The 22684-nt window shown below is 39.8% G+C and overlaps 2 protein-coding genes across 2 annotated transcripts; both read left to right on the top strand.

The window, feature by feature from the left end:
* Nucleotides 1–84: 84 nt before the first annotated feature.
* Nucleotides 85–1969, top strand: LOC112168846 ((S)-8-oxocitronellyl enol synthase ISY1). Its single transcript, XM_024305770.2, has 2 exons — nucleotides 85–613; nucleotides 694–1969. The coding sequence occupies exons 1-2, from the start codon at nucleotides 575–577 to the stop codon at nucleotides 1816–1818; spliced, it is 1164 nt and encodes a 387-aa protein (XP_024161538.1). The 5' UTR covers nucleotides 85–574; the 3' UTR covers nucleotides 1819–1969.
* A 7331-nt stretch (nucleotides 1970–9300) lies between these two features.
* Nucleotides 9301–10819, top strand: LOC112168847 ((S)-8-oxocitronellyl enol synthase ISY1). The gene is made up of 2 exons (XM_024305771.2): nucleotides 9301–9461; nucleotides 9542–10819. The coding sequence occupies exons 1-2, from the start codon at nucleotides 9423–9425 to the stop codon at nucleotides 10664–10666; spliced, it is 1164 nt and encodes a 387-aa protein (XP_024161539.1). The 5' UTR covers nucleotides 9301–9422; the 3' UTR covers nucleotides 10667–10819.
* Nucleotides 10820–22684: the final 11865 nt, after the last annotated feature.

Here is a 22684-nt window from a genome sequence, read left to right as displayed (position 1 = left end):
TGAAATGAATCAATATTCAATCACTATTTATTTATTTATTTATTTTTTAATATCAAGTTTCTTAACATCAAGGGGAGGGGGATTCTTACTTTGAATTTTGCTGGGGATTGTGTAAGATATCGGCATCCTCATCTATCAGCACAATTTTCTTTCAATAATGGATACCATATAAAATTGCTCTCTTGTCACACACAGAAATCATACTATGCCAATTCTGAGTTTGAACTCTTTGATATTTTCTCCCCTTGTATCACATTTCCTTAACTGCAAGTCATGACTCATCGCGTTCTTACCTCATCAACCACCCAGTCTGGACAACCCAACGTCCACTAAATCCAAATCCAAACGCCAGCGAAGCAAAACGAAACCACCCAAGCATGAATTGCACGCAGAAAAAAGATAATCATTCACCAAAATTTCTGGATAGGACCGCGCGATACATAAAACCTAGAACAATTATTAATACCAAAGAAAAAGGAAAAATTTAGTCTATAAAACTTCAACATAAACACGGATAGACCTCTTCAGAAAAGTAAAAAACAAAAAGAGAACCAGGAATTTCAGACAGCGCAGAATGAGTTGGTGGTGGGCAGGAGCCATAGGAGCTGCAAAGGTAAGTCATCCTCCACAAACCCATCGTTTATTTCTTCGATTCATTCATATTTTTGATATTTGACTCGCATCCATTATCAGAAAAAGTTTGATCCAGACGATGCACCTGCCGAGTACCAGAGCGTGGCCCTGGTACTTGGGGTCACCGGAATCGTCGGAAACAGCCTTGCTGAGATTCTTCCACTATCCGACACTCCCGGCGGGCCGTGGAAGGTCTACGGAGTGGCCCGGCGGCCCCGGCCGCAGTGGAACGCTGACCACCCGATTCAGTACATCCAGTGTGACCTCTTAGACTCCAAACAGACAGAGGCAGAGCTCTCCCAGCTCACTGATGTCACTCACATTTTTTATGTCACATGGGCGAGCAAGCCAACTGAAGCTGAGAACTGTGAGGCTAATGGCAAGATGTTAAGCAATGTGTTGAATGCTGTGATCCCAAATGCGCCGAATTTGCAGCACATATGTATGCAGACGGGTCGGAAGCACTACTTAGGTTCGGTTGAGATGTTGGGGAAAGTCCAACCCCATGAACCTCCATATCACGAAGACCTGCCGAGGCTTAATGCCCCCAATTTTTACTATGTGATGGAGGATATTCTGTTTGAGGAGGTGAAGAAGAAGGAGGGGCTGACATGGTCTGTACACAGGCCGGGAGTCATATTCGGGTTCTCACCTTATAGCTTGATGAATGCGATTGGGAGTTTGTGTGTTTACGCTGCGATTTGTAAGCATCAAGGGCAGCCGTTGAGGTTTCCGGGGAGTAAAGGAACTTGGGAAGGGTTCTGGGACGTGTCTGATGCGGATATGATTGCTGAACATGAGATATGGGCAGCTGTGGAGCCTTATGCCAAGAAAGAAGCTTTTAATTGCAGCAATGGGGATGTATTCAAGTGGAAGCATCTGTGGGGGCTTTTGGCTGAGCAGTTTGAGGTAGTGCCTGCTGGAGTTCACGAGGAGTTGAGTTTTGAGGAGATGATGAAAGATAAAGGGCCAGTGTGGGATGAAATTGTAAGAGAGCATGGTTTGGTGCCTACCAAATTGGAAGAGGTAGGGAACTGGTTGTTTCTGGACATTATATTTCAGGATGATTCAACTGTGGACAGTATGAACAAGAGCAAAGAGCATGGTTTTGTTGGCTTTAGGAACTCGAAAACTTCCTTTGTTTCTTGGATTGACAAGATGAAGTCTTTTAGAATTGTTCCTTGATGTGGTTGCGACCAAGTTTTTGTCCTTCATTTTGCTTGTTTCTCTGGTTTTGCTGTTGCTGCTTTTGTAATTGTTTGCTTGTAGTACTGTCGTAGTAATTAGACCTTGCTGTTGAGCATTTGAATGGAATTGCTTTTGTTTTGTGTGGAAATTGCTGAAGCATTTTTTGAAAGTGCATCTTATTAACCCTGTCTCAAAATCCTACTACATCTTTCAACAAGTTTTGATCAGGATGAAGCAGAGCAACTACAATACTTCATGAGCTTTTTACATTATAGGCTATAAGTTTGGTGTAAAAATAATTTCAAATTTTTTAAGAGCAACTAGAGATTTTACTGTTGTTTGCAGCATTATATTGTTCCTTGCATGTCTCTTTCCACGTCAAAGGATATTGTGAATATGTTGTTGTATACGATTTTGTTCAATATATACGGTCTGCTGCAGCTGCTGTATAGATCAGCTGAGAAGAAGTAGTGGGATGCTGAATAACTACTTCAAGGTATGTACAATTGACTCTTCATCAATCTTAGATTGCCAATTTCTGCAGTTTACCTGTGGTTGCTGTAGGATGTAGCTTGTTTATATTGATATTTGATAGTTATATTGCGCTGCAGTATCTGATCAATGTAACAAATCAATGAAATCATTGCATGACCCTTATATAAGAGAAGTTTTTTAACAAATCTATTTGCTCTTTTGTCTGATGAGTTAGACCGATGGTTGTGAGAAGAACTATGGTGGCTTAAATAGATAATCATATGCATTCATCTCCGTCATTTGCATAATTGCAAGTAATTTGGGATATTGCTATTGGTGAAAAACTTATGCATATCTTGGCCACGTAACTAAAACTTATGCATATCTTGGTCACGTAACAAAGAGAATACACACACGCAATACAAAGCAAACTTGCTTCACCAGGTGAAATGCTGATGCATGTAGTTTTTGATAAGAGTCGACTTCATATTATGAAAGGAAGAACCATGAAATGAATCAATATTCAATCACTATTTATTTATTGTTTAAGTAAAATAGATTCGAGAGAGAATTGTAGAGAGAGATGTATCTTATTATTGAGAATAGGAGCCCTATATATAGGGATTACAAAGTACTAGTTCTAATGTTACAAGGAATACCAATCCGTGTAGGATTGGAAAATCTAGAACCTTCTCTCCTATTGCTACTCCTAGTTTGATAAGGCACACTAAATCGATATTCCTTCAACACTCCCCCTTGTGCCGCTCAAACTTGGTGGTGACGCTTCATCCGTTGCCTCGTTAAAAACCTTGCCAGGTAACAAAAACCCTGTGGGATAAAAATAACCCTGGTCGAAGAACAAAAAGAGCACAACACGTCCTTCACTCTTCGAGATCGAACATGTAGACATCATAACTCCCCCTGATGTCGATATCTCCCCCTGATTGCTACAATCGTGGGAGTTCGGATAACTTTCTCAATCCGATGCTCTTCACATGTTTCTCGAAGGTGGATTTAGGTAACGACTTAGTGAATAAGTCTACTACATTATCCTCTGAGCGGATTTGATTCACTTCAATCTTTAGAAGTGATTGTTGTTGCTGATTATAAAAGAACTTAGGCGATATATGCTTGGTGTTGTCGCCCTTGATGAAACCTAACTTCATTTGTTCCATACAAGCTGCATTATCCTCATAAATGCATGTAGGTTCATCTGTGGTAGACTTCAAACCACAACTTCCTTGAATATGTCTAATTACAGACCTTAGCCATATACATTCACGAACGGCTTCATGTAGAGCAATAATCTCTGCATGATTTGAGGAAGTAGCAACAAGGGTCTGTTTTGTAGACCTCCAAGATATCGCAGTGCTTCCCATGGTAAAGACATAACCTGTTTGGGAGCGACCTTTGTGAGGGTCAGAGAGGTACCCTGCATCAGCAAAACCCATCAAAACATCATTGTCATTTTGATGGAGGGGAATAGGGTGAGGCCGGCCACCCTTGGTGGTGGTGGCGGCGTTGGCGGCAATATGGCCGGCCACTTTGTCATCGTGGACGGTGGCTCCATGCCTAATGGGGTCCGATCCCATTCTTCCGTCATTCCTCTTCTCTCTGTAGGGATAAAATAGGCCCATATCAATCGTACCTTCTAGGTATCGAAAGATTGTCTTTACACCAATCCAATGGCGGCGTGTTGGCGCAGAGCTATGTCGAGCTAACAAGTTCACTGCAAAAGAGATGTCTGGTCTTGTGCATTGAGCTAAGTACAATAATGCGCCTATTGCACTTAAATAGGGCACTTCGGCCTCTAATGGTTCTTCGTCCTCATCCTTTGGACGAAACGGATCTTTTCCTGGCTCAAGACTACGACCAATCATGGGAGTACTCACAGGCTTTGCTTTATCTTCATTAAAGCGCCTTAGGATTTTCTGAGTATATGTAGACTGATGGATCAAAATCCCATCACTATGGTGCTCGAGTTCTAAACCGAGACAAAACAGTGTTTTCCCAAGATCTTTCATCTCAAATTCGGATTTCAAATATTTAGCAGTTTCCTTCAACTCATCTAGAGTTCCAATTAGGTTCATATCATCGACATAAACTGCTACGATTGCAAATCCGGAACTTGTTCTCTTAATGAACACGCATGGGCATATTTCATTGTTAATATATCCCTTCCCAATCAAGTAGTCACTTAGACGGTTATACCACATCCGTCCGGATTGTTTTAATCCATATAGTGAGCGTTTTAATCTTATTGAAAACGCGCTCCGTGGTTTAGAGCCACTTGATTTGGGTAATTGAAGTCCATCTGGAACCTTCATATATATCTCTGAATCTAGATCCCCATAGAGATATGCTGTAACCACATCCATAAGCTGCATGTCAAGTTTTTCTGAAACTACCAAACTGACAAGGTAGCGGAACGTTATCACGTCCATTACGGGAGAATATGTCTCCTTGTAGTCGATTCTAGGGCGTTGTGAGAAACCTTGAGCCACAAGGCGGGCTTTATATCTTACCACCTCATTTTTCTCATTACGCTTTCTAACAAAGACCCATTTATGGCTAACAGGCTTTACATTTGGGGGTGTCTGCGTTACAGGCCCAAATACCTGTCTCTTTGTTAGTGAATCCAATTCAACCTGGATCACATCTTTCCATTTAGGCCAATCTGCTCTTCGTTGACATTCTTCAACAGAGCGAGGTTCGATATCATCATATTCTATAATTTCTTTTGCAATATGATATGCAAATGCATCATCAATCGCCATAGAATTTATATCCATCATCTCATGTACACTAGTGTAATTTATGGAGATCTCTCTATTCTCTGGAGTTGGTTCTGACATTGGAGCGTCCCCCAATGATGTCTCTTGGACATAACCATAATCCGGAATATTCTCATGAGATGGATTATTCACATCGATGATTAATGGATTATTTTGTGCCAAACTCGCTTTCTTTCTTGGGCGAGAATCCATCGAACCTATGGGCCTCCCGCGCTTCCTGGCAGGAGCCATGGGCCTAGCCAAAACGTCACCATCACTGTGAGAGGGGACGTTGGCGCCATGCTCATGTACTCTTGAGTTGGCGTCATGCCCTCTAATTTTAGGGACATCAATCCTTGCAGGCACGTTTGTAGCAGGTATGTGTGATCTCGTCACTTTAGCGATATCAGAAAACGCATCAGGCATCGATTCTGCTACGTTCTGAAGATCGAGAATTCTCCGCACTTCAATTTCGGACTGTGCGGTTCGGGGATCAAGATGAGACAGAGTGGGGACAGACCACGACAATTCCTGTCGTTCCTGTTGAACATTGATGTTCTTATCTCCCCCTAACGACGGGAAGACTGTCTCATCGAAGTGACAATCCTCAAATCTATCGGTAAAGAGATCGCCTGTCAAGGGTTCTATGTAGCGGATAATCGTTGGAGAATCATATCCAACATAAACGCCTAATTGTCGTTGAAGACCCATTTTGGTGCGCTGTGGAGGCGCAATAGGCACATAAACTGCACACCCAAATATGCGTAAGTGTGAGACATCAGGCTCATACCCAGTAACCATCTGGGACGCAGAGAAGGGTTGAGTGGCAGTGGGCCTCAGACGAATAAGCACAGTTGCATACAATATTGCATAGCCCCAAGCAGAAATAGGGAGATTGGTGCGCATCACCAATGCTCGACCAACCATTTGTAGTCATTTAATGGCGGCTTCTGCGAGACCATTTTGGGTGTGAACATGAGGAACTGGATGTTCAACATCAATCCCAATGGACATGCAATATTCATCAAAAGTTTTTGATGTAAACTCCCCAGCATTGTCTAATCTAATAGACTTAATAGGATGATCAGGGTGGTGAGCCCGTAACTTAATTATTTGTGCTAGGAGTTTAGCAAATGCAGCGTTCCTTGTGGACAATAGCATGACATGTGACCAGCGTGTCGATGCATCAACCAACACCATAAAATATCGAAATGGTCCGCATGGTGGTTGAATAGGTCCACAAATATCACCTTGGATTCTTTGCAAGAATGGTATATTTTCTTTGGTGTCCTTTGCATAGGATGGTCTCGATCCTAACTTTGCTAAAGAGCAAGCTTTGCAGAACGAATAATGGGCTTTAGAAACAACCAATGAGGATTTTGGTTGAGCCATGAAGTCACAATTGACCTTAGAAGTAGAAATTGGAGTCAGGGGAGCAGAGGTGGCGTCAAAGCCACCCTTGGGCCGCAGGGGGATGGCGGCGCCGGCTTGTGGTGGCCGGACTTGAAGGGGGAAGGCGCCGTGAGGCGCAGGTGCTCCTCCGTGATCCAAATTTCGGGTTTTACTTCTTTTCGTTCTGAAAAATGGATGTCCGTGTGAAGTCTTTAATATACGGATCATCATGTCACGACCTGGGTGTCCCAAACGGTCGTGCCAAAGCCTATTTGTGTCGGAATCCCATAAATCATCTCTCATGACATGGTTGGATTCAATGACTCGAATAGTGGTTGCATACAACCCACTAGAGCGACACATAAGTTTCTCTAAGACTCTTTTATGTCCGTAGTCATTAGAGGTGATGCAAAGGAACTCTTGTCCATTCTCACAATGCGTTTCCGCATGAAAACCATTGGCTCTTATATCTTTAAAACTCAATAGGGTTCTTCCTGCCCTAGGAGCATAAAGAGCTTCAGTGACATTTAAAATTGTGCCATTTGGCAATATAAATTTGGCTGGTCCTCGACCATGAATCAATTGAGATGATCCAGCCATCGTAGTCACAGAAGATTGAGTAGGCGTCATCTCAAGAAATAACTGCCTATTTCGAAGTATGGTGTGCGTAGTAGCACTATCCACGAGGTATTCTAGCTCTCCGGGAAACATACTTGAAATTAATAAGGTTCGAATCAAAATCGACACTTTATTTCAATGAAAGCCAATGATTACGTCAAAGTTTCTAAATTTAATCCAAAAAGGGTAATCAAGCTTAGACAAGTAGTAGTTACTCAATCCGTTTGGTAATTCCAATTTGGTTGTGACCAGGTAAGGTAAGGCGAGATTTTGGTGGAGCGTTGCTCACTTTTAAAACCGTTCTCTCAGTTCAAACCTTGCCTAGACATCACAATTACTCTTGAGTACGCCTAGTGAGAAAGAGTTATAACCACTGTCTTTGTTGATAGTTTCCAAATTTTTGGATATGGATTGAAACCAATGACGCTTATATGGTCAGATTTTTATGCTTACGAACGCTCTTAGTCCGTAGCCTACGAACGCTCTTAGTTCGTAAAAATCGATGCTCACGGACGCTCTTAGTCCGAAGATTACGAACGCTCTTAGTTCGTATGTAGCGTGAATCCCCACGATTCCGCTTTTAGCAAATCGAACCCACGTTACAGAAAGGTGGGATGTAGAAGAAAGGATTTTGTAAGTCCCCGGAAAAATAAAAATAAATTTAAATTTCAAAAATGGGAACAACTTACTAGTGAAAACTTACTCATGAATTTCAGAATTTGAAATTCTCAATACACGCGCGTGTTGATGCAGGCGTGTAGGATTGCAGGTGTGCTATCGATCCTGGGTCGGGATTGCATATGCTGCTTCAATCCTAAGCTAGGGTTGAAGTGGATGTTCGATCCTAACTTGGGATTGTAACTTGTTTACAATCCTGGTCGTGGCTAATGGCTCGGCGGTGCTAGGCTTGTGCAGTAATGGGATGGGCCCGAGAGTGTGGCCGGTAGGTTGCGTTGCTGGCCGACGGGGCTACAAAGGTAGCTGGGATGCAGACGCTGCAGGGGCGGCAGGGTACACAAGCAGCAGGGGCAGCGATGCAGAGCTGCAGGCATGTTGTGGGACGCGGTAGGACTGCGGGGCTGCTGCAGCGGCAGGGGGCGCTGCAAAGGGCAGCAGGCACACGGGTGCGCAGGAGCTGCTGTGGCAGCGTGCGGAGCAAGGCTGTAGCGGGCGCAGGGGCGAGCGGGGCAGCTGGGTGCAGATGCTAGCGAGCTAGGCGCGGGAGCGCGCTGGGCTGCACGGGCAGCGTGCGCAAGGGAGCGCAGGCGGGCGGCAGCGAGCGAGGCTAACAGCGAGGTTATCCTTGGGAATTATTTTCGGTTTTTAGGTTTTGATTTTTGATCTCAAGGTTAGGGCTCGTGCTGATAACGTGTTTAAGTAAAATAGATTCGAGAGAGAATTGTAGAGAGAGATGTATCTTATTATTGAGAATAGAAGCCCTATATATAGGGATTACAAAGTACTAGTTCTAATGTTACAAGGAATACCAATCCGTGTAGGATTGGGAAATCTAGAACCTTCTCTCCTATTGCTACTCCTAGTTTGATAAGGCACACTAAATCGATATTCTTTCAACATTTATTTATTTATTTTTTTAATATCAAGGGGAGGGAGAATTCTAACTTTGAATTTTGCTGGTAAAGAAATGTCTTCTTCACCAGATCAAATGTTAGGCGTAATTTGAGTTGTCTTTGCGGGATAAATTACTAATCCAAATACAATGCCTGTCAAAACCTTTTTCATCTAGTGTACGACACATTCTTGCAACGTTTATGTAACAACTCCGTTATCCGTCGTATCAGATTCGTGTCATTTCGGGTTCGGATTGTATAAGATATCGGCATCCTTGTCTATCAGCACAATTTTCTTTTAATAATACCAGATAAAATTGCTCTCTTGTCACACAGAGCAATCATACTATGCCAATTTTGAAGTCTTGTCTGCTTGTCAGATAAAATTGTTCCCCTTGTTCTCCTTAACCGCAAGTCATGACTCATCACGTTCTTACCTCATCAACCACAAGTCTGGACAACCCAACGTCCACGCATGCAAAACGTGCCAATTGTCCACTAAGTCCAAACGCCAGCGAAGCAAAACGAAAATACCCAAGCATGAATTGCATGCAGAAAAAAGATAAATCATTCACCAAAATTTCTGGATAGGACCGCGCGATACATAAAATCTAGAACAATTTTTTTTTTTTTGAATAACCTAGAACAATTATTAATACCAAAGAAAAGGAAAAATTTAGTCTATAAAACTTCAACATAAACACGTATAGACCTCTTCAGAAAAGAAAAGGAAAAAAAAAAAAAGAGAACCAGGAATTTCAGACAGCGCAGAATGAGTTGGTGGTGGGCAGGAGCCATAGGAGCTGCAAAGGTAAGTCATCCTCCACAAACCCATCGTTTATTTCTTCGATTCATTCATATTTTTGATATTTGACTCGCATCCATTATCAGAAAAAGTTTGATCCAGACGATGCACCTGCCAAGTACCAGAGCGTGGCCCTCGTACTTGGGGTCACCGGACTCGTCGGAAACAGCCTCGCCGAGATTCTTCCACTGCCCGACACTCCCGGCGGGCCGTGGAAGGTCTACGGAGTGGCCCGGCGGCCCCGGCCGCAGTGGAACGCTGACGACCCTATTCAGTACATCCAGTGTGACCTCTTAGACTCCAAACAGACAGAGGCAGAGCTCTCCCAGCTCACTGATGTCACTCACATTTTTTATGTCACATGGGCGAGCAAGCCAACTGAAGCTGAGAACTGTGAGGCTAATGGCAAGATGTTAAGCAATGTGTTGAATGCAGTGATCCCAAACGCGCCGAATTTGCAGCACATATGTATGCAGACGGGTCGGAAGCACTACTTAGGTTCGTTTGACATGTTGGGGAAAGTCCAACCCCATGAACCTCCATATCACGAAGACCTGCCGAGGCTTAATGCCCCCAATTTTTACTATGTGATGGAGGATATTCTGTTTGAGGAGGTGAAGAAGAAGGAGGGGCTGACATGGTCTGTGCACAGGCCGGGAGCCATATTCGGGTTCTCACCGTATAGCTTGATGAATATGATTGGGAGTTTGTGTGTTTACGCTGCGATTTGTAAGCATGAAGGGCAGCCGTTGAGGTTTCCGGGGAGTAAAGGAACTTGGGAAGGGTTCTGGGACGTGTCTGATGCGGATATGATTGCTGAACATGAGATATGGGCAGCTGTGGAGCCTTATGCCAAGAATGAAGCTTTTAATTGTAGCAACGGGGATGTGTTCAAGTGGAAGCATTTGTGGGGGATTCTGGCCGAGCAGTTCGAGCTAGTGCCTGCTGGAGTTCAGGAGGAGTTGAGTTTTGAGGAGATGATGAAAGATAAAGGGCCAGTGTGGGATGAAATTGTAAGAGAGCATGGTTTGGTGCCTACCAAATTGGAAGAGGTAGGGAACTGGTGGTTTCTGGACATTATGTTTCAGGTTGATTCAACTGTGGACAGTATGAACAAGAGCAAAGAGCATGGTTTTGTTGGCTTTAGGAACTCGAAAACTTCCTTTGTTTCTTGGATTGACAAGATGAAGTCTTTTAGAATTGTTCCTTGATGTGGTTGCGACCAAGTTTTTTGTCCTTCATTTTGCTTGTTTCTCTGGTTTTGCTGTTGCTGCTGTTGTAATTGTTTGCTTGTAGTACTGTCGTAGTAATTACAGACCTTGCTGTTGAGGATTTGAATGGAATTGCTTTTGTTTTGTGTGGAACCTAGTGCATGTTGTGAAACTGTGAAAGATTGCTGAAGCGTTTTTTGAAAGTGCATCTTATTAACCCTGACTTTCTCAAAATCCTTGCCTACTACATCTTTCAAGAAGTTTTGATCCGGATGAAGCAGAGCAACTACAATACTTCATGAGCTTTTTACATTATAGGCTAGAAGTTTGGTGTAAAAATAATTTCAAATTTTTTAAGAGCAACTAGAGATTTTACTGTTGTTTGCAGCATTATATTGTTCCTTGCATGTCTCTTTCCACGTCAAAGGATCTTCCTTTTAGGGGACACACACACACACACACACAGAGCTTTAGTTTTTCACTCTCTATCAGCTTCCTTCTTTTTACATGGCTATATGACACAGTAAAACATGTGCTATATGACACAGTAAAAGGATGATCATAATTATTTAGCCCTAGCTAGCTTCCAAAAAGATCTTATCAGATGCACCTGACGCCATGTGCTTCAGGAACAATATGAATCATAGATTCATAGCTAAACCAGTTTTCAACTCAAGTATCAGTATAAATAATTGTATACAGAGGAAATGAGGAAGTTCAAGAATTGCACTGTTACTGTCAAGTGCGGCTGTCAATTTAGATTCAGGCAAAATTATATAACTGAAAGACCAATTCAGGCAACTTGGAAAAAGCGCAAAAACCAGAAAAATAGAGAAGGTAAAACAAAGTAAAGGCTTCTGTAACATAACTTTCATTAAAAGTTTAAAACAAAACCATATTTCAGATAATGCTTGTAGAGGTTCTAATCTTTCGACCAAAGAATATGTTTATTTTATGCTGAGTGATCTCTATAACCATATAGGATACAGTACGTACATCTGTATTTCCTACAGTTGCAATCTTGAATTTCACATCATGCTAGCAGTTCATGTAGAACAAGTAGTTGAACAAGTTGAATTGTGACCTGCTCTTGTACACCCTCTTCAACTCCTATCACCAAATTTTGGTTCTGTCCGTATATGTCATAGCTTGGAAAGCAGTAGAGGTAACTGCTCGTCAGATACCTTATCTTCAATTCATGCTCCCAATGTTCTAGCAAGTCTTGCAGCCAGAATTCTAAACTTACTGGGGGCATAAATAGATAATATCAAAATCTATAAAAAACTGTAAATGAAATTTCCATTTAGGAATTGTTCTCTACAAGATTTCATATTTTAAAATCGTTTCAAAACAGTCTCCTTATTTATACTAGTAAAATATCTTTCTCAATAGATGAAATCAAACACCAAGTATCAACTCGCAACAAGATTTTATTTTTTTGTTATATGTATTAAATAAAGAAGATCTTTTATAATTAACTAATTAATTCATTGATAATTTCAAAAATACAACATACACCAAAAACTATAGACCAACTAACTAAGTCACTAACCTTAAACAATTAAAACAAAAATAAATATTGACGGTAGAGAGAATCGAACATTCAACCACTTTTAGAGCGTATAAAAACTGTACTGCTGCACCATGATGGAAACTTGTGATGTAAATGTAATACCCCAAAACCTTAGCGTAAATTCTTTTTACTTAAATAAGCTGGTTTAGTGCTTGAGGAACTTTAGTTTGTACCAAACTACTCTTTTGTTTTTACAAGATGGTCCAAAAAGGGGTTCTAAATATTACTGCACGCGCTTCCCACCTCTGATAGAAAGAGAGGGAATTTACAACTCTATTGTTCAGGGGAGAGGATCCTCTCCTGAGCTTCTTTTTGACCTGAGCTTCCTAAGCTTTTAAAGAGATTGAGACACGTGGCAATAGCAAATCTAATGGTCCACAACTCTGACTCTTCGAAGATGGTTTCTATCTCTTTTGAGTTTTGTCTTTTTCCCAATATATTATTCTTTCAAAGGAAACTCTGACCCCTTCTCCTTCTTTTCTTTCTGCTGTTCTTTCTCATTCTCTGCCGATCAGGTTGGCAATATGATTCAAACCAAAAAAATAAGGTTGGCAATATGATGATGCTTGCCAATTAATACCAATAATGGATGAAATCTCATCATAATGATTAAGATCACTCCCCAAATCATCGCAAATACACACGATCAGAGAGAATGAACAAATAGCCACTCTTAATCTGCAACTTGACCAATTTTTATTTTATTTTTTATTTTTTAATTAAAACTCGTTAGAGGTTTATAGATTATTTGAGGAGTGATAAACCCCAACATTTGAATAAAGACCATTAATCCAAATCAGTAGACGTCAATGCTCTATTGAGAACCATGACAAATCAGGTTGATTTGTTCTTCGTTTCCTTCACTAGCGATCATTCAAGTTTTGAAAGAAGGCCAAATTGATTGATGGGTGTGGCTGATTCCGTCTATCTGAGAGAATTAATGGAACACGTACCCATCCCTAAATTATGAATTTCAATCCCAAATTGAACATGAAAGGTTGCTGGACCTTAAAATATCAAAACCATTGTGAGAGGAGAGAGAAATGAAGTCAGCTAAGGAGAACGAAGCATTTTCGATAGAGACCTGGAAAATTAAGAAAACTGAGATGGAGAGAGAGAGTAGGCAGAAGAAGACCCATGAGTCATCCACAACGGACTTTGGATTTTGAAAATTTCTGGGTCATGCTTTTGTGGTGTTTATTGGAGGTTGTTCTTGACTTCTTGTCATTGGTCTTGCTCCTCAGTCCCTCCAAATCAAACACAAGCCAAGCCATATTGATACTGTGTATGGTTATTCATATAGAAGAAGAAGAACCGAGTGAAAAAGTGTTGCCTCTGAAAATCACCTCGGCCTATACAGCGAGGGATCAAGGAACAAATGTCCTTCTTGGTGAGTAGATTGCGGGGCGTGCCAGCACACGGCCAAAAGGCCAAGTGTGCAATTGTAGATGTAGTAGATGAAGTGCGCGTGTTCTGACTTCGTCGAGCGACTGAAAGCCGAGGAAGGAACAATCTCGGCTGAGGGTTCGATGCCTTTGGATCAAGGACTTTTGGGTTGTTCAATGGACGAGTCGCAAATAGTGATTGGTAACCGAACAATTGCGTTAAAACTACTCCTAGTGCAAGAAATAAACACAATAGTAAAAGAGCAAGAAAATAAACTCTAGATTAAGTGCAGAAAGGTAAAGAGCAATAAAGTAAATCGCAGGAAAGTAAATAGCGATAAATTAAAGAGCAGAAAAAGAAAATAATAAATGGCTTGAAGAATAAAACTATCAACTATTATCAAAAAGTAACAAAGGAAATTATTGAAATAGCGATACCAGATTACAAGAAAAACGAAGGAAATTGACTCGAACTAGTAGAGCTAACAACTAAGAATTGAAAAGAGAATGAAACTAATCTGGAGCTAAGAAAAATAAAAGGAAACCCATGATAGAATTTTGGCTGGAGATGTATATGTGTCTCTGTCTTCTGTCGATGCTTCTTTATATAGAGGTCATTGATAATCAAGTCGAGGTGGTCTTGCTCTTGAACTCAAACTCTCCTACTTTAATTAGCTTAAGTTAGAGTCCCTCATGCAAGGGAACCCTTCATGATTGTACGTGGCACAATCCTTATCCATGATTCAAGCTCTAGAAATGATATGTATGATTTATCAATTGACATGATTCATTCCTAGTAGTGCACCACGTCACACACTATAGGATGGCTTGGAAGAATCCCATGCAACTTCAACTAATCCATGAAGCCAGATTTCTTTATGCTCATTATCTCTCTCCTTTTTGTTTGGATATATATTAAGACGAAGCCTTAATCCAAACTATTGTGCATGGGATTATCCATGTAAATGGTGTAGCTAACTTTTCATAAACTTCTAATCGGCATATGCTTCTAATAGTGATAAAACTTTAAATCTTAAGCATCAAATCAACCATATATGACATAATTAATAGCCGCTTAGTTTTCAATTATCAACTAATAAATGTATCAGTCGACAATAATATCACCAATTATTCATCCAACGGCTATGATTCGATGAGTTGGAGTTTGAATGACTGGGTGTAAACAAAAAGAAGAAGAATTGGAGAGAGAGAGAGAGAGAGATGCACGTGAAGGAAGAGAAGAATAGGGACAGAAAAAAATAAAAAAAATAAATATTAACATTGTAGACCAGGTCTACAATTCATTATAGCCACGTGTCGAAATCTAGTGAAAAGCTCAGGTAGGTTAGGAGGGAAAGAAGCTCAGGAGAGGATCCACTCCCAAAAATTTGGAGAAATATCTTCTCCTTCTTCTTCATTCCAGTAACCTTAGGCTTCCTAGAGCTGGTATATCCTTGTATTTCTTTCATATGTGGTTTTGAGGAAACTAAAGGTTTCTGTTCTTCATTCTACCATAGTGACAAGGTAATGTTTCTGTCAGCTGTACCTTTTCCATGTCGATCCGAATTCAATTGCTTGAGTTTTTGAACCTTGATTGTAGTTGTTTGTTTAAGTAATTTCATTTACACTTCGGTTGGGCTGCTGGAAAAACAGAGAAACAACCTTGCATGTTGGTTCCTGGTGCATGCCCACCAAATGTTCGTTAAAAGTCCCCAACTAGCTTAAGCTCAACACTAGGGAGTTGCTTAGGATCTGTTTTTAGGTTTGAGACTTAATGAGCTATATTTGTTTTAGATATAAGCAAAAGGAGGGGAATCAATTGGAGCAAGCTGTCGAGCCCCTTGATACTACAAAAACCACCTATCTATTCTGATACCATGTAAACAAAGGCTATATTTTCTGATTTCAAACTTACATGCAATAACTTAATTGCTTCTTTGAGCTTAAAAATCGAAATCTAGTAAAGTTTGGTTTAACAAAATGGAAGTGGTGAGTATGTAGCTTGGTTGAGGATTGTGAAAGCTCGGGCACAATGACCCAATTCCCTAGGGAAGCCCCTTGTGAGGGCGTAAATGCGATGAGTTATTATTGTGTGATAAGGTATGCTAAATTCCCTTCCAATTGTTGACTCTTACGAAATGACTTGTGTTTTGTTTTGGTGAGTCAGAAAGTTATTCCTCAATGAATGTTTATTTCAGCTATATGATGTAACATTTTTGGTTTAAGAACTTGTTGAGTTTTTCTTTGAGTTTAGATTGAAACTATGTCTTGAGTTTCTTTCAAAGATGTTTCAAAAAGGCCATATACAGATTTTTCTACAACTAAAATGACACATTTTAAAACCCCTACTAGGCATCCTTTATGCTCATCCCTTTGCCCCTCAAATTTCAGGTGGTGGTTAATCGGTACGTAGTCTGAAGTTGGAATTGCTCTACCTACTACTAGACTTTGTTGGAAGAGCAAGTAATTTTGGTGAGCAGTAGGCTAATTCAAATCAGATGGTTAGATGTATTTTGATGTAGATAACGTAGCATGTTAGTCATTTTGAAGCATACATCTAACCAGATTGCAGCGGGTTTAGTTTAATTACTACTTAGGATATGAAAAACCAAATGGGGTTGTAATGCTTCTTGTATTCTCTTTGTATCCCCTTGTTTACTTTTCAATGTAATAGCTGTTCTTTTGGTTTGTAAGCTTGTTCTTTTTGTTGTGCCTCTCTTGTTTACTCTTAAGACAAACCAACTGTAAAATCAAAATTTCATATTGAGGTTAAAACAGCTTTGCTGAATTTTCTGAGAAAGCTGCTGATCTGTTAACTTTGAGCCTTGTGTTACCCTACTTATTGATCTCCAAATTTCGTGAAATTTTGTTAAGTTCCTGTTCTGCTAGTAAACAAATGATCTGGAAAGTTTCATCTTATTTCGATGTATAGTGAATCTCCGGTGATTTTTCTTTTAAGTCTAATCTCCTTTTGGAAAAGTTCTAGGATTCTCAGTGTACCCCCGACTTTCTGCTGAGATTTGAATTTCTATTTGAATTATTTAATCTTTGGTTTTTGTATATGTTGAACTAGACATTGTTTCAAAATTGATTTCTTGTCAATTAGTCTTAAAATGAATTTTTGGTGGATTTTCTAAGTTGACTTTGCTGCTCCTATGTTCTTCTAAAACCTGACAGTTCAGTCTATTTTCATCCATCATTTTCCTTACTTCTCGAACTCCGATTAGCATGAAATTTTAGTATGTTATACCTTGATATGTCAGTTTTCATTTGAAAATTTCATTTTCATTGTTGCACAAATGAATTTTTCGTAAATCCTCAAAGCCGAACTGTTCTTGCCTAAAGGTTACACTTTAAGTTGTGTCAAATTTGGTCTTTTTCTGAATTTCTCTTGCTTGAGAACCCCTTAAGTCACCCTCAGGTGTGGGGTGTGACAGTAGAGTAACTAAATTTTATATATGTGTAAAACATCTTGACAGAACCCGCCCCGGATTTCATCTCGAAATCTAAGGTGGCCATGCGGGGCTCACATTAGGAATAACTCTTTTAAAGATGGACTACCCAAAACCTGAAGAAAACACATTTACACTTCTAACAAACGAACCTTATTTTCCTAGAGCCACCCTGCTCCCCAAATCCCAACAACTCCACAATAGTTAACTGACATCCGAAATATAACATGTTCCAGATAAACAAATATAACTTTCAAACTTTATAACATTTGTCCAACAAGTTATCAGAGCAATCTAAAAGAGGAAAATGAAATCAAGATACAAGTAACCTACAATATGGAATACAACAGCAGATGCTATGTCCCAAATCATACTATGTCGTACCAGCTACTCTGCAGACTGGGAATTTGAACCCTTTAGGCACAGGGGGAAAGTAATTGAAAAACGTTTAGTGTGAGTGGACAAAAATAAATACTTGTAATATCTGAAGTAAAAGAAGAATTTATACTTTCTCACATATTTAAACTTATAAAATCTCGATGCATGCAATTTATAAAACATTTCTCTTTAAATCTGAAATCTCGTAAAAACATACCAGCCCTGCTGGTTAGGTATAACAATTTATATAACATTCAAAAATCTTCTAGAAATCTCAAAATCGATGAATAAAAATGATATTCAATTCCGAAAATCACCTCTAAAAATAATTCGTCGAAAATCATTATAAATCATAAATCCAAATCCGAGCATAGCAAACTCATATCCGAAAATCATGACCGAAATCCAATCAATGCCAAATTATAATCCAAACCAAATAATGTCTGAACTAATTAATATGCTCGATAAATAGAATGATAATTAAATAAATCATTAATTTATAAATAATCGCATGCATCATTTAAAATCAAAAGTCCATTCACAGTATAAGCGTATGGATCCTCGTTGAGTGATGGGTCGGTACCTCATCCTCTACAAAATTATAATTTGTAAACGACGATTCGAAATTAAGTACGATTCTAAAACGAACCTCGAAAATCCCTCGCACAAGTAATTCGTCGAATATCCGAAATCACATCGGAATCAACCCAAGCTTCAAGGTTTTCGCCAACTCACTTATTTCAACATCCTAATGAAAAATGAAGACGATCCAACGATCGGACCTCCTTGAATCACAACCCAAAAATCCAAAACTTCAGAAATTCCGATCGATACCAAACTTCCTCTAATTTCTACCAAAATCATACCCACATGTTCCACACGCTAAACTGGACTCAACTAGCAAAATTATATCATTGAAAACGACTGCATGAGCCCCTATGAGCCACCAAAAGCGACGACGCTTGGGCCCTACACGCCACCATCTCCGACCCCCAAATTGGGTGACGCCACCTGTGCCAAAATCTTCATCTCAACTAGCCCAACAACTTTCATAACTACCACCAAACCGCGAAACAAGTAAATCGGCCGGAATTACCTTGAAACTTGTTGGCTTCATGCTCATAACCATACTGGCCGATAGAACAACTTTGGTTACCAAATTGACTTACACAGCTGTTTTGGAGATCAAAGCCATATATGTTGAGATAGTATTGTGGGCTTTTGTGGATCCCAAGATGTATGACTATTTAAATCAACAAAACTTTGATACGTGTCATAACTATATGGGCCATCATAACCATACAATTGATCTTAGCCATATTGGCCATTGTAATCATTTATTGAAATAGACTCAGGTAAATTCGGCTCATAATAACTCATTAGTGAAAATACATAATATGTAATGTCTCACTAAATGGTCTAACATTCACCAAGTGTGGTCCCACTAGGAGTGTCGTCTCAGCCACATGTCACTGGGCCAAGGGCTTCTTTGGCTTACACGTGTCCTTCTGGTGTGGTAACGTATGCGTGGGTGTGCCAATTCAAGGCCGGAAGGCCAAGCGAGGTTTTGTTATGTTTGTAGATCTTGCGGCGATCTGACTTCTGATCAATTGATTGTGGGCTAAGGAGGGATCAATCTCGGCCGCGGGGTTCTCTTTGCCTTGGATGCAAGGATTTTAGCACAGTAAAAGAAAGTGCAGGCAAAGTAAAGAATAAGGATATAAACCGTGAGAAACAAAGTGCAGCAGAGTAACAAGCGAAAAGATAAATTGTTGGAATGTAAAGAATGGTAATGTAAACTGCAGCAAAGATAAATACGGGTAAAGAAAAGAGATAAGATAAAACACGTAAAGACTCATAATTGTTGTTGAAATGTATTGAAATACAAGTATGAAGTCCTGTAGAGCGATTGGTCGAGGACCACTAACAAAGATGCGTATGGTCTTCTTTATAGTGAATGTTAAATTACTGAATAAAGGAAAAGATACAATCTTGGCTGTAACTGTCGATCGAGACTGTATTGATTGCATGAATTCAAGGTTGAGAATCAATGCTCAGTTACATGCATTTGAATACAGTAACTGCTAACTTGGGACTTAAAACTCATAACCATGCATTTAATTTCCACGGCTTTTAAATATCCTGAATTGTTTTTAGGGGCCGTGACCACTTACCCAATTTTAGATTAAAAATTGCCCACTTACTCCAGCAAGAGTTTTTTAACCCCATTTACCCAATCTAACATCTATTGACATTTTAGCCCCTATTAATTAAATTAAAACCCATCCCTCTCCTCTCAGTCTCTCTCTCTTTCCCAAACTCTCTCTCTCTGCCCCCGATCTCCGCCTCCACTCTCTCTCTCTCTCTCTCTCTCTCTCTCTCTCTCTCTCTCTCTCTCTCTCTCTCTCTCTCTCAGTTGTGAGGATCGGAATCTGATTTGGGTATTCATTTATGAATGCATTTCCTTTCTCGTCCTAAAGTTAGGTTGCGCTCACTTATTACCCCATCATCACCATTACCACTAAAACCTTCTATCCCTTAAATTCCGAGGCTAGACTGGATTTCGCTCTCCGGATTTTTTTGACAAGTGGCCATTCCCTTTGGTTTCTTAGATTTGCATTTACTACTGCTCGATTTTTCCTTCTCTTATATATATTTAGGATCCCCTTCGGCTTATTAACTTTCCCATTCCAAAACCTCTAGAAGAAGAAGAAGAAGAAGAAGAAGAGGATCAAAATGGCTTCAGAGTCTTCGACGGTGGCTAAAGACGAGAAGAACTTGTCCTCTTTTGTTGATTCGAGTAGTCAACGGCGGAAAACGAGTTTCTTGATGGCTCAAGCGGGTCTCAGAATCTTAGTTGTTGCCTTCACATTGGTTGCAATCTCTGTAATGGTCACCAACCGCCAGTCCGTCGTCATCTTTAGACGTGGGTGCCCAGAGCACTTTTTTTTTTTTTTTTTCTGTATCCTGAGATTTTTTTTAAAAAAAAATTTTGTATCTGTAATGTATTCATTTTGGCTCACTTGAAAGCAATAATATGATTATTGGAGGGTAATAATATGATTATTGAGGCAATAATAGGATTATTAGGAGGCAATAATATGAGTATTGGGGGGCAATAATATGATTACTGAGGGGCAATAATATGATCAATTGTGCCCTGTAGTGTATTCATTTTGGTTTTGGGAGTTTATACAATTCATTGGACGAAAATAATATGAATTTGGGAGGCAATAATATGAGTATTGCGGTGCAATAATATGAGTATTGCGGTGCAATAATATGATTACTGGGGGGCAATAATATGGTTACTAGGTATTATTAGGGGGCCATAAATTCAGACGCCGGAATCCGGACACCAGTCCGGTAGCCGGATTCCGGTCATCGGTCGCCGGATTCCGGTCACCAGAGTCGGCGCCCGGCCACTGGTCACCGGAGGCCGGCAAAGTGGAGGATGACTTCTCCCTCTAAGTGAAAAAGAAGGAGAGGGCAAAAAAGTCCCAAAAAAGAATTAATTGGGTATTAGGGAAATAATCCCTTAGAGTGTTTTGGGTAAATGGGGTTAAAAAACAGTTGGTGGAGCAAGTGAGCAATTTTTAAGCTGAAATTGGGTAAATGATCATTTTCCCTTGTTTTTAACGCCCGCATCTAATGGCCTTTATGAACTTTACTAACATCATTCAATCGCAGCCATTCAATAGCGGTCACCGGAGAATCAATGCGCAGTTACATGAATTTGCATGCAGAAACTGCTAACTTGGAACTTAAAACTCATAATTGTGCATTTAATTTCCTCGGCTTTTAAATATCCTAAATCATTTTTAACACCCGCATCTAATGGCCTTTCTCAACTTGACTAACACCATTCAATCGAGGCCATTCAATATGCCGCGGCCATTCAATAGCGGTCACCCGAGAATCAATGCGCGGTTACATGCATTTGCATGCAGTAACCGCTAAATTGGGACTTAAAACACATAACCGTGCATTTAATTTCCTCGACTTTTAAATATCTTGAATCATTTTAACGCCCGCATCTAATGGCCTTTATGAGCTTGACTAACACCATTCAATAGCGGTCATCCATTATGTGTTGCGGCTATTCAAACATGGTCATTCATTATGTAGCGGCCATTCAACCACGGTCCCAACGCACTTCATTCATTAAATTCACGTAAATAGCTAGTGTAGGCCATGTAAGCAAAAATACTTTATGTGCCTGTCCAACCTGTCTGCCACGTGAGCCTTGCCAAATTTAGGTTCAAACACTATTTTAACTAGTTTTAAATTTATATTAATTTTTAAGTAAAGATTAAATAGTTTAAATATTTATAAATTACATAAAATAACTCAAAGGGAATGTTTTAAATAGAGAGCCTCATCTTGCTCTTTATATTTATGAGTATGATAGTCAAAAGTTATAATGGAGAGTCACTTAGGATTCTAGTGCAACTGCTAATTAAAATAGATAAAAAGCTAAACATGCTCTCCAAAATAGCTAAGGAGCTAAAATAGAGAGTCTGCTAAAGATGCTTTTATGCAAAGTTAGTAATTTTTCGTATTATACGCGAATAAAACACGTACTTATGTTTTTTTTTTTTTCAAAAATACTTTCGTACTTCGTATTTTTAAAAGGGACTCATTAAATTTTCCGTACTTTTGAAGTCCAAACTATTAGACATGTACTATACACGATTTTTACCTTTTTCCCAGTATTTTATACATGGGAGATTCTATTCATACCTCCAAATTTGGCATTTGGACCTCCTTACTTAATAGACCTTCAACTTATTTTTACAAATAACCAATTTGCTATCTACACCTCTCTAATTTTCCTATAATGCCCATCGTCCAATAAAATCAATAAAAGCCTCTTTTTTTTTAGATTCTATTCATACTTTCAAATCGGTAGTTGGATCTCCTTCAGTTTTTGAAGATTTGGAATTGCAGCAATTTTTTTTTTGGAAGTTCACCCTCCATATACGAGTAACAGAGGTGCTAGCACTTTTTCAATGAATTGTCGACTCTTGGTTAGCGTAGGCAACAATACCATGTTTGCTCTTCATCTCGTATAAATATGTTTTCCAAGTATTATTTTCATTGCATTTAGGTGTCATTGTCCCTAAACTTATTCTCTCCTACTTGTTTCTATAGCAACTTGAAATGAACATGCATGGTCCTTTTGTTTTAGATATGTATGGGATAGTGGAGGAAATTACAATAATCAACC

The sequence above is a fragment of the Rosa chinensis genome, chromosome 6 (assembly GCF_002994745.2).
Source record: "Rosa chinensis cultivar Old Blush chromosome 6, RchiOBHm-V2, whole genome shotgun sequence".
Lineage (NCBI taxonomy): Eukaryota > Viridiplantae > Streptophyta > Magnoliopsida > Rosales > Rosaceae > Rosa > Rosa chinensis.
Note: the sequence above shows the minus strand (reverse complement) of the source record. Positions and strands in the feature narration are given on the sequence as shown.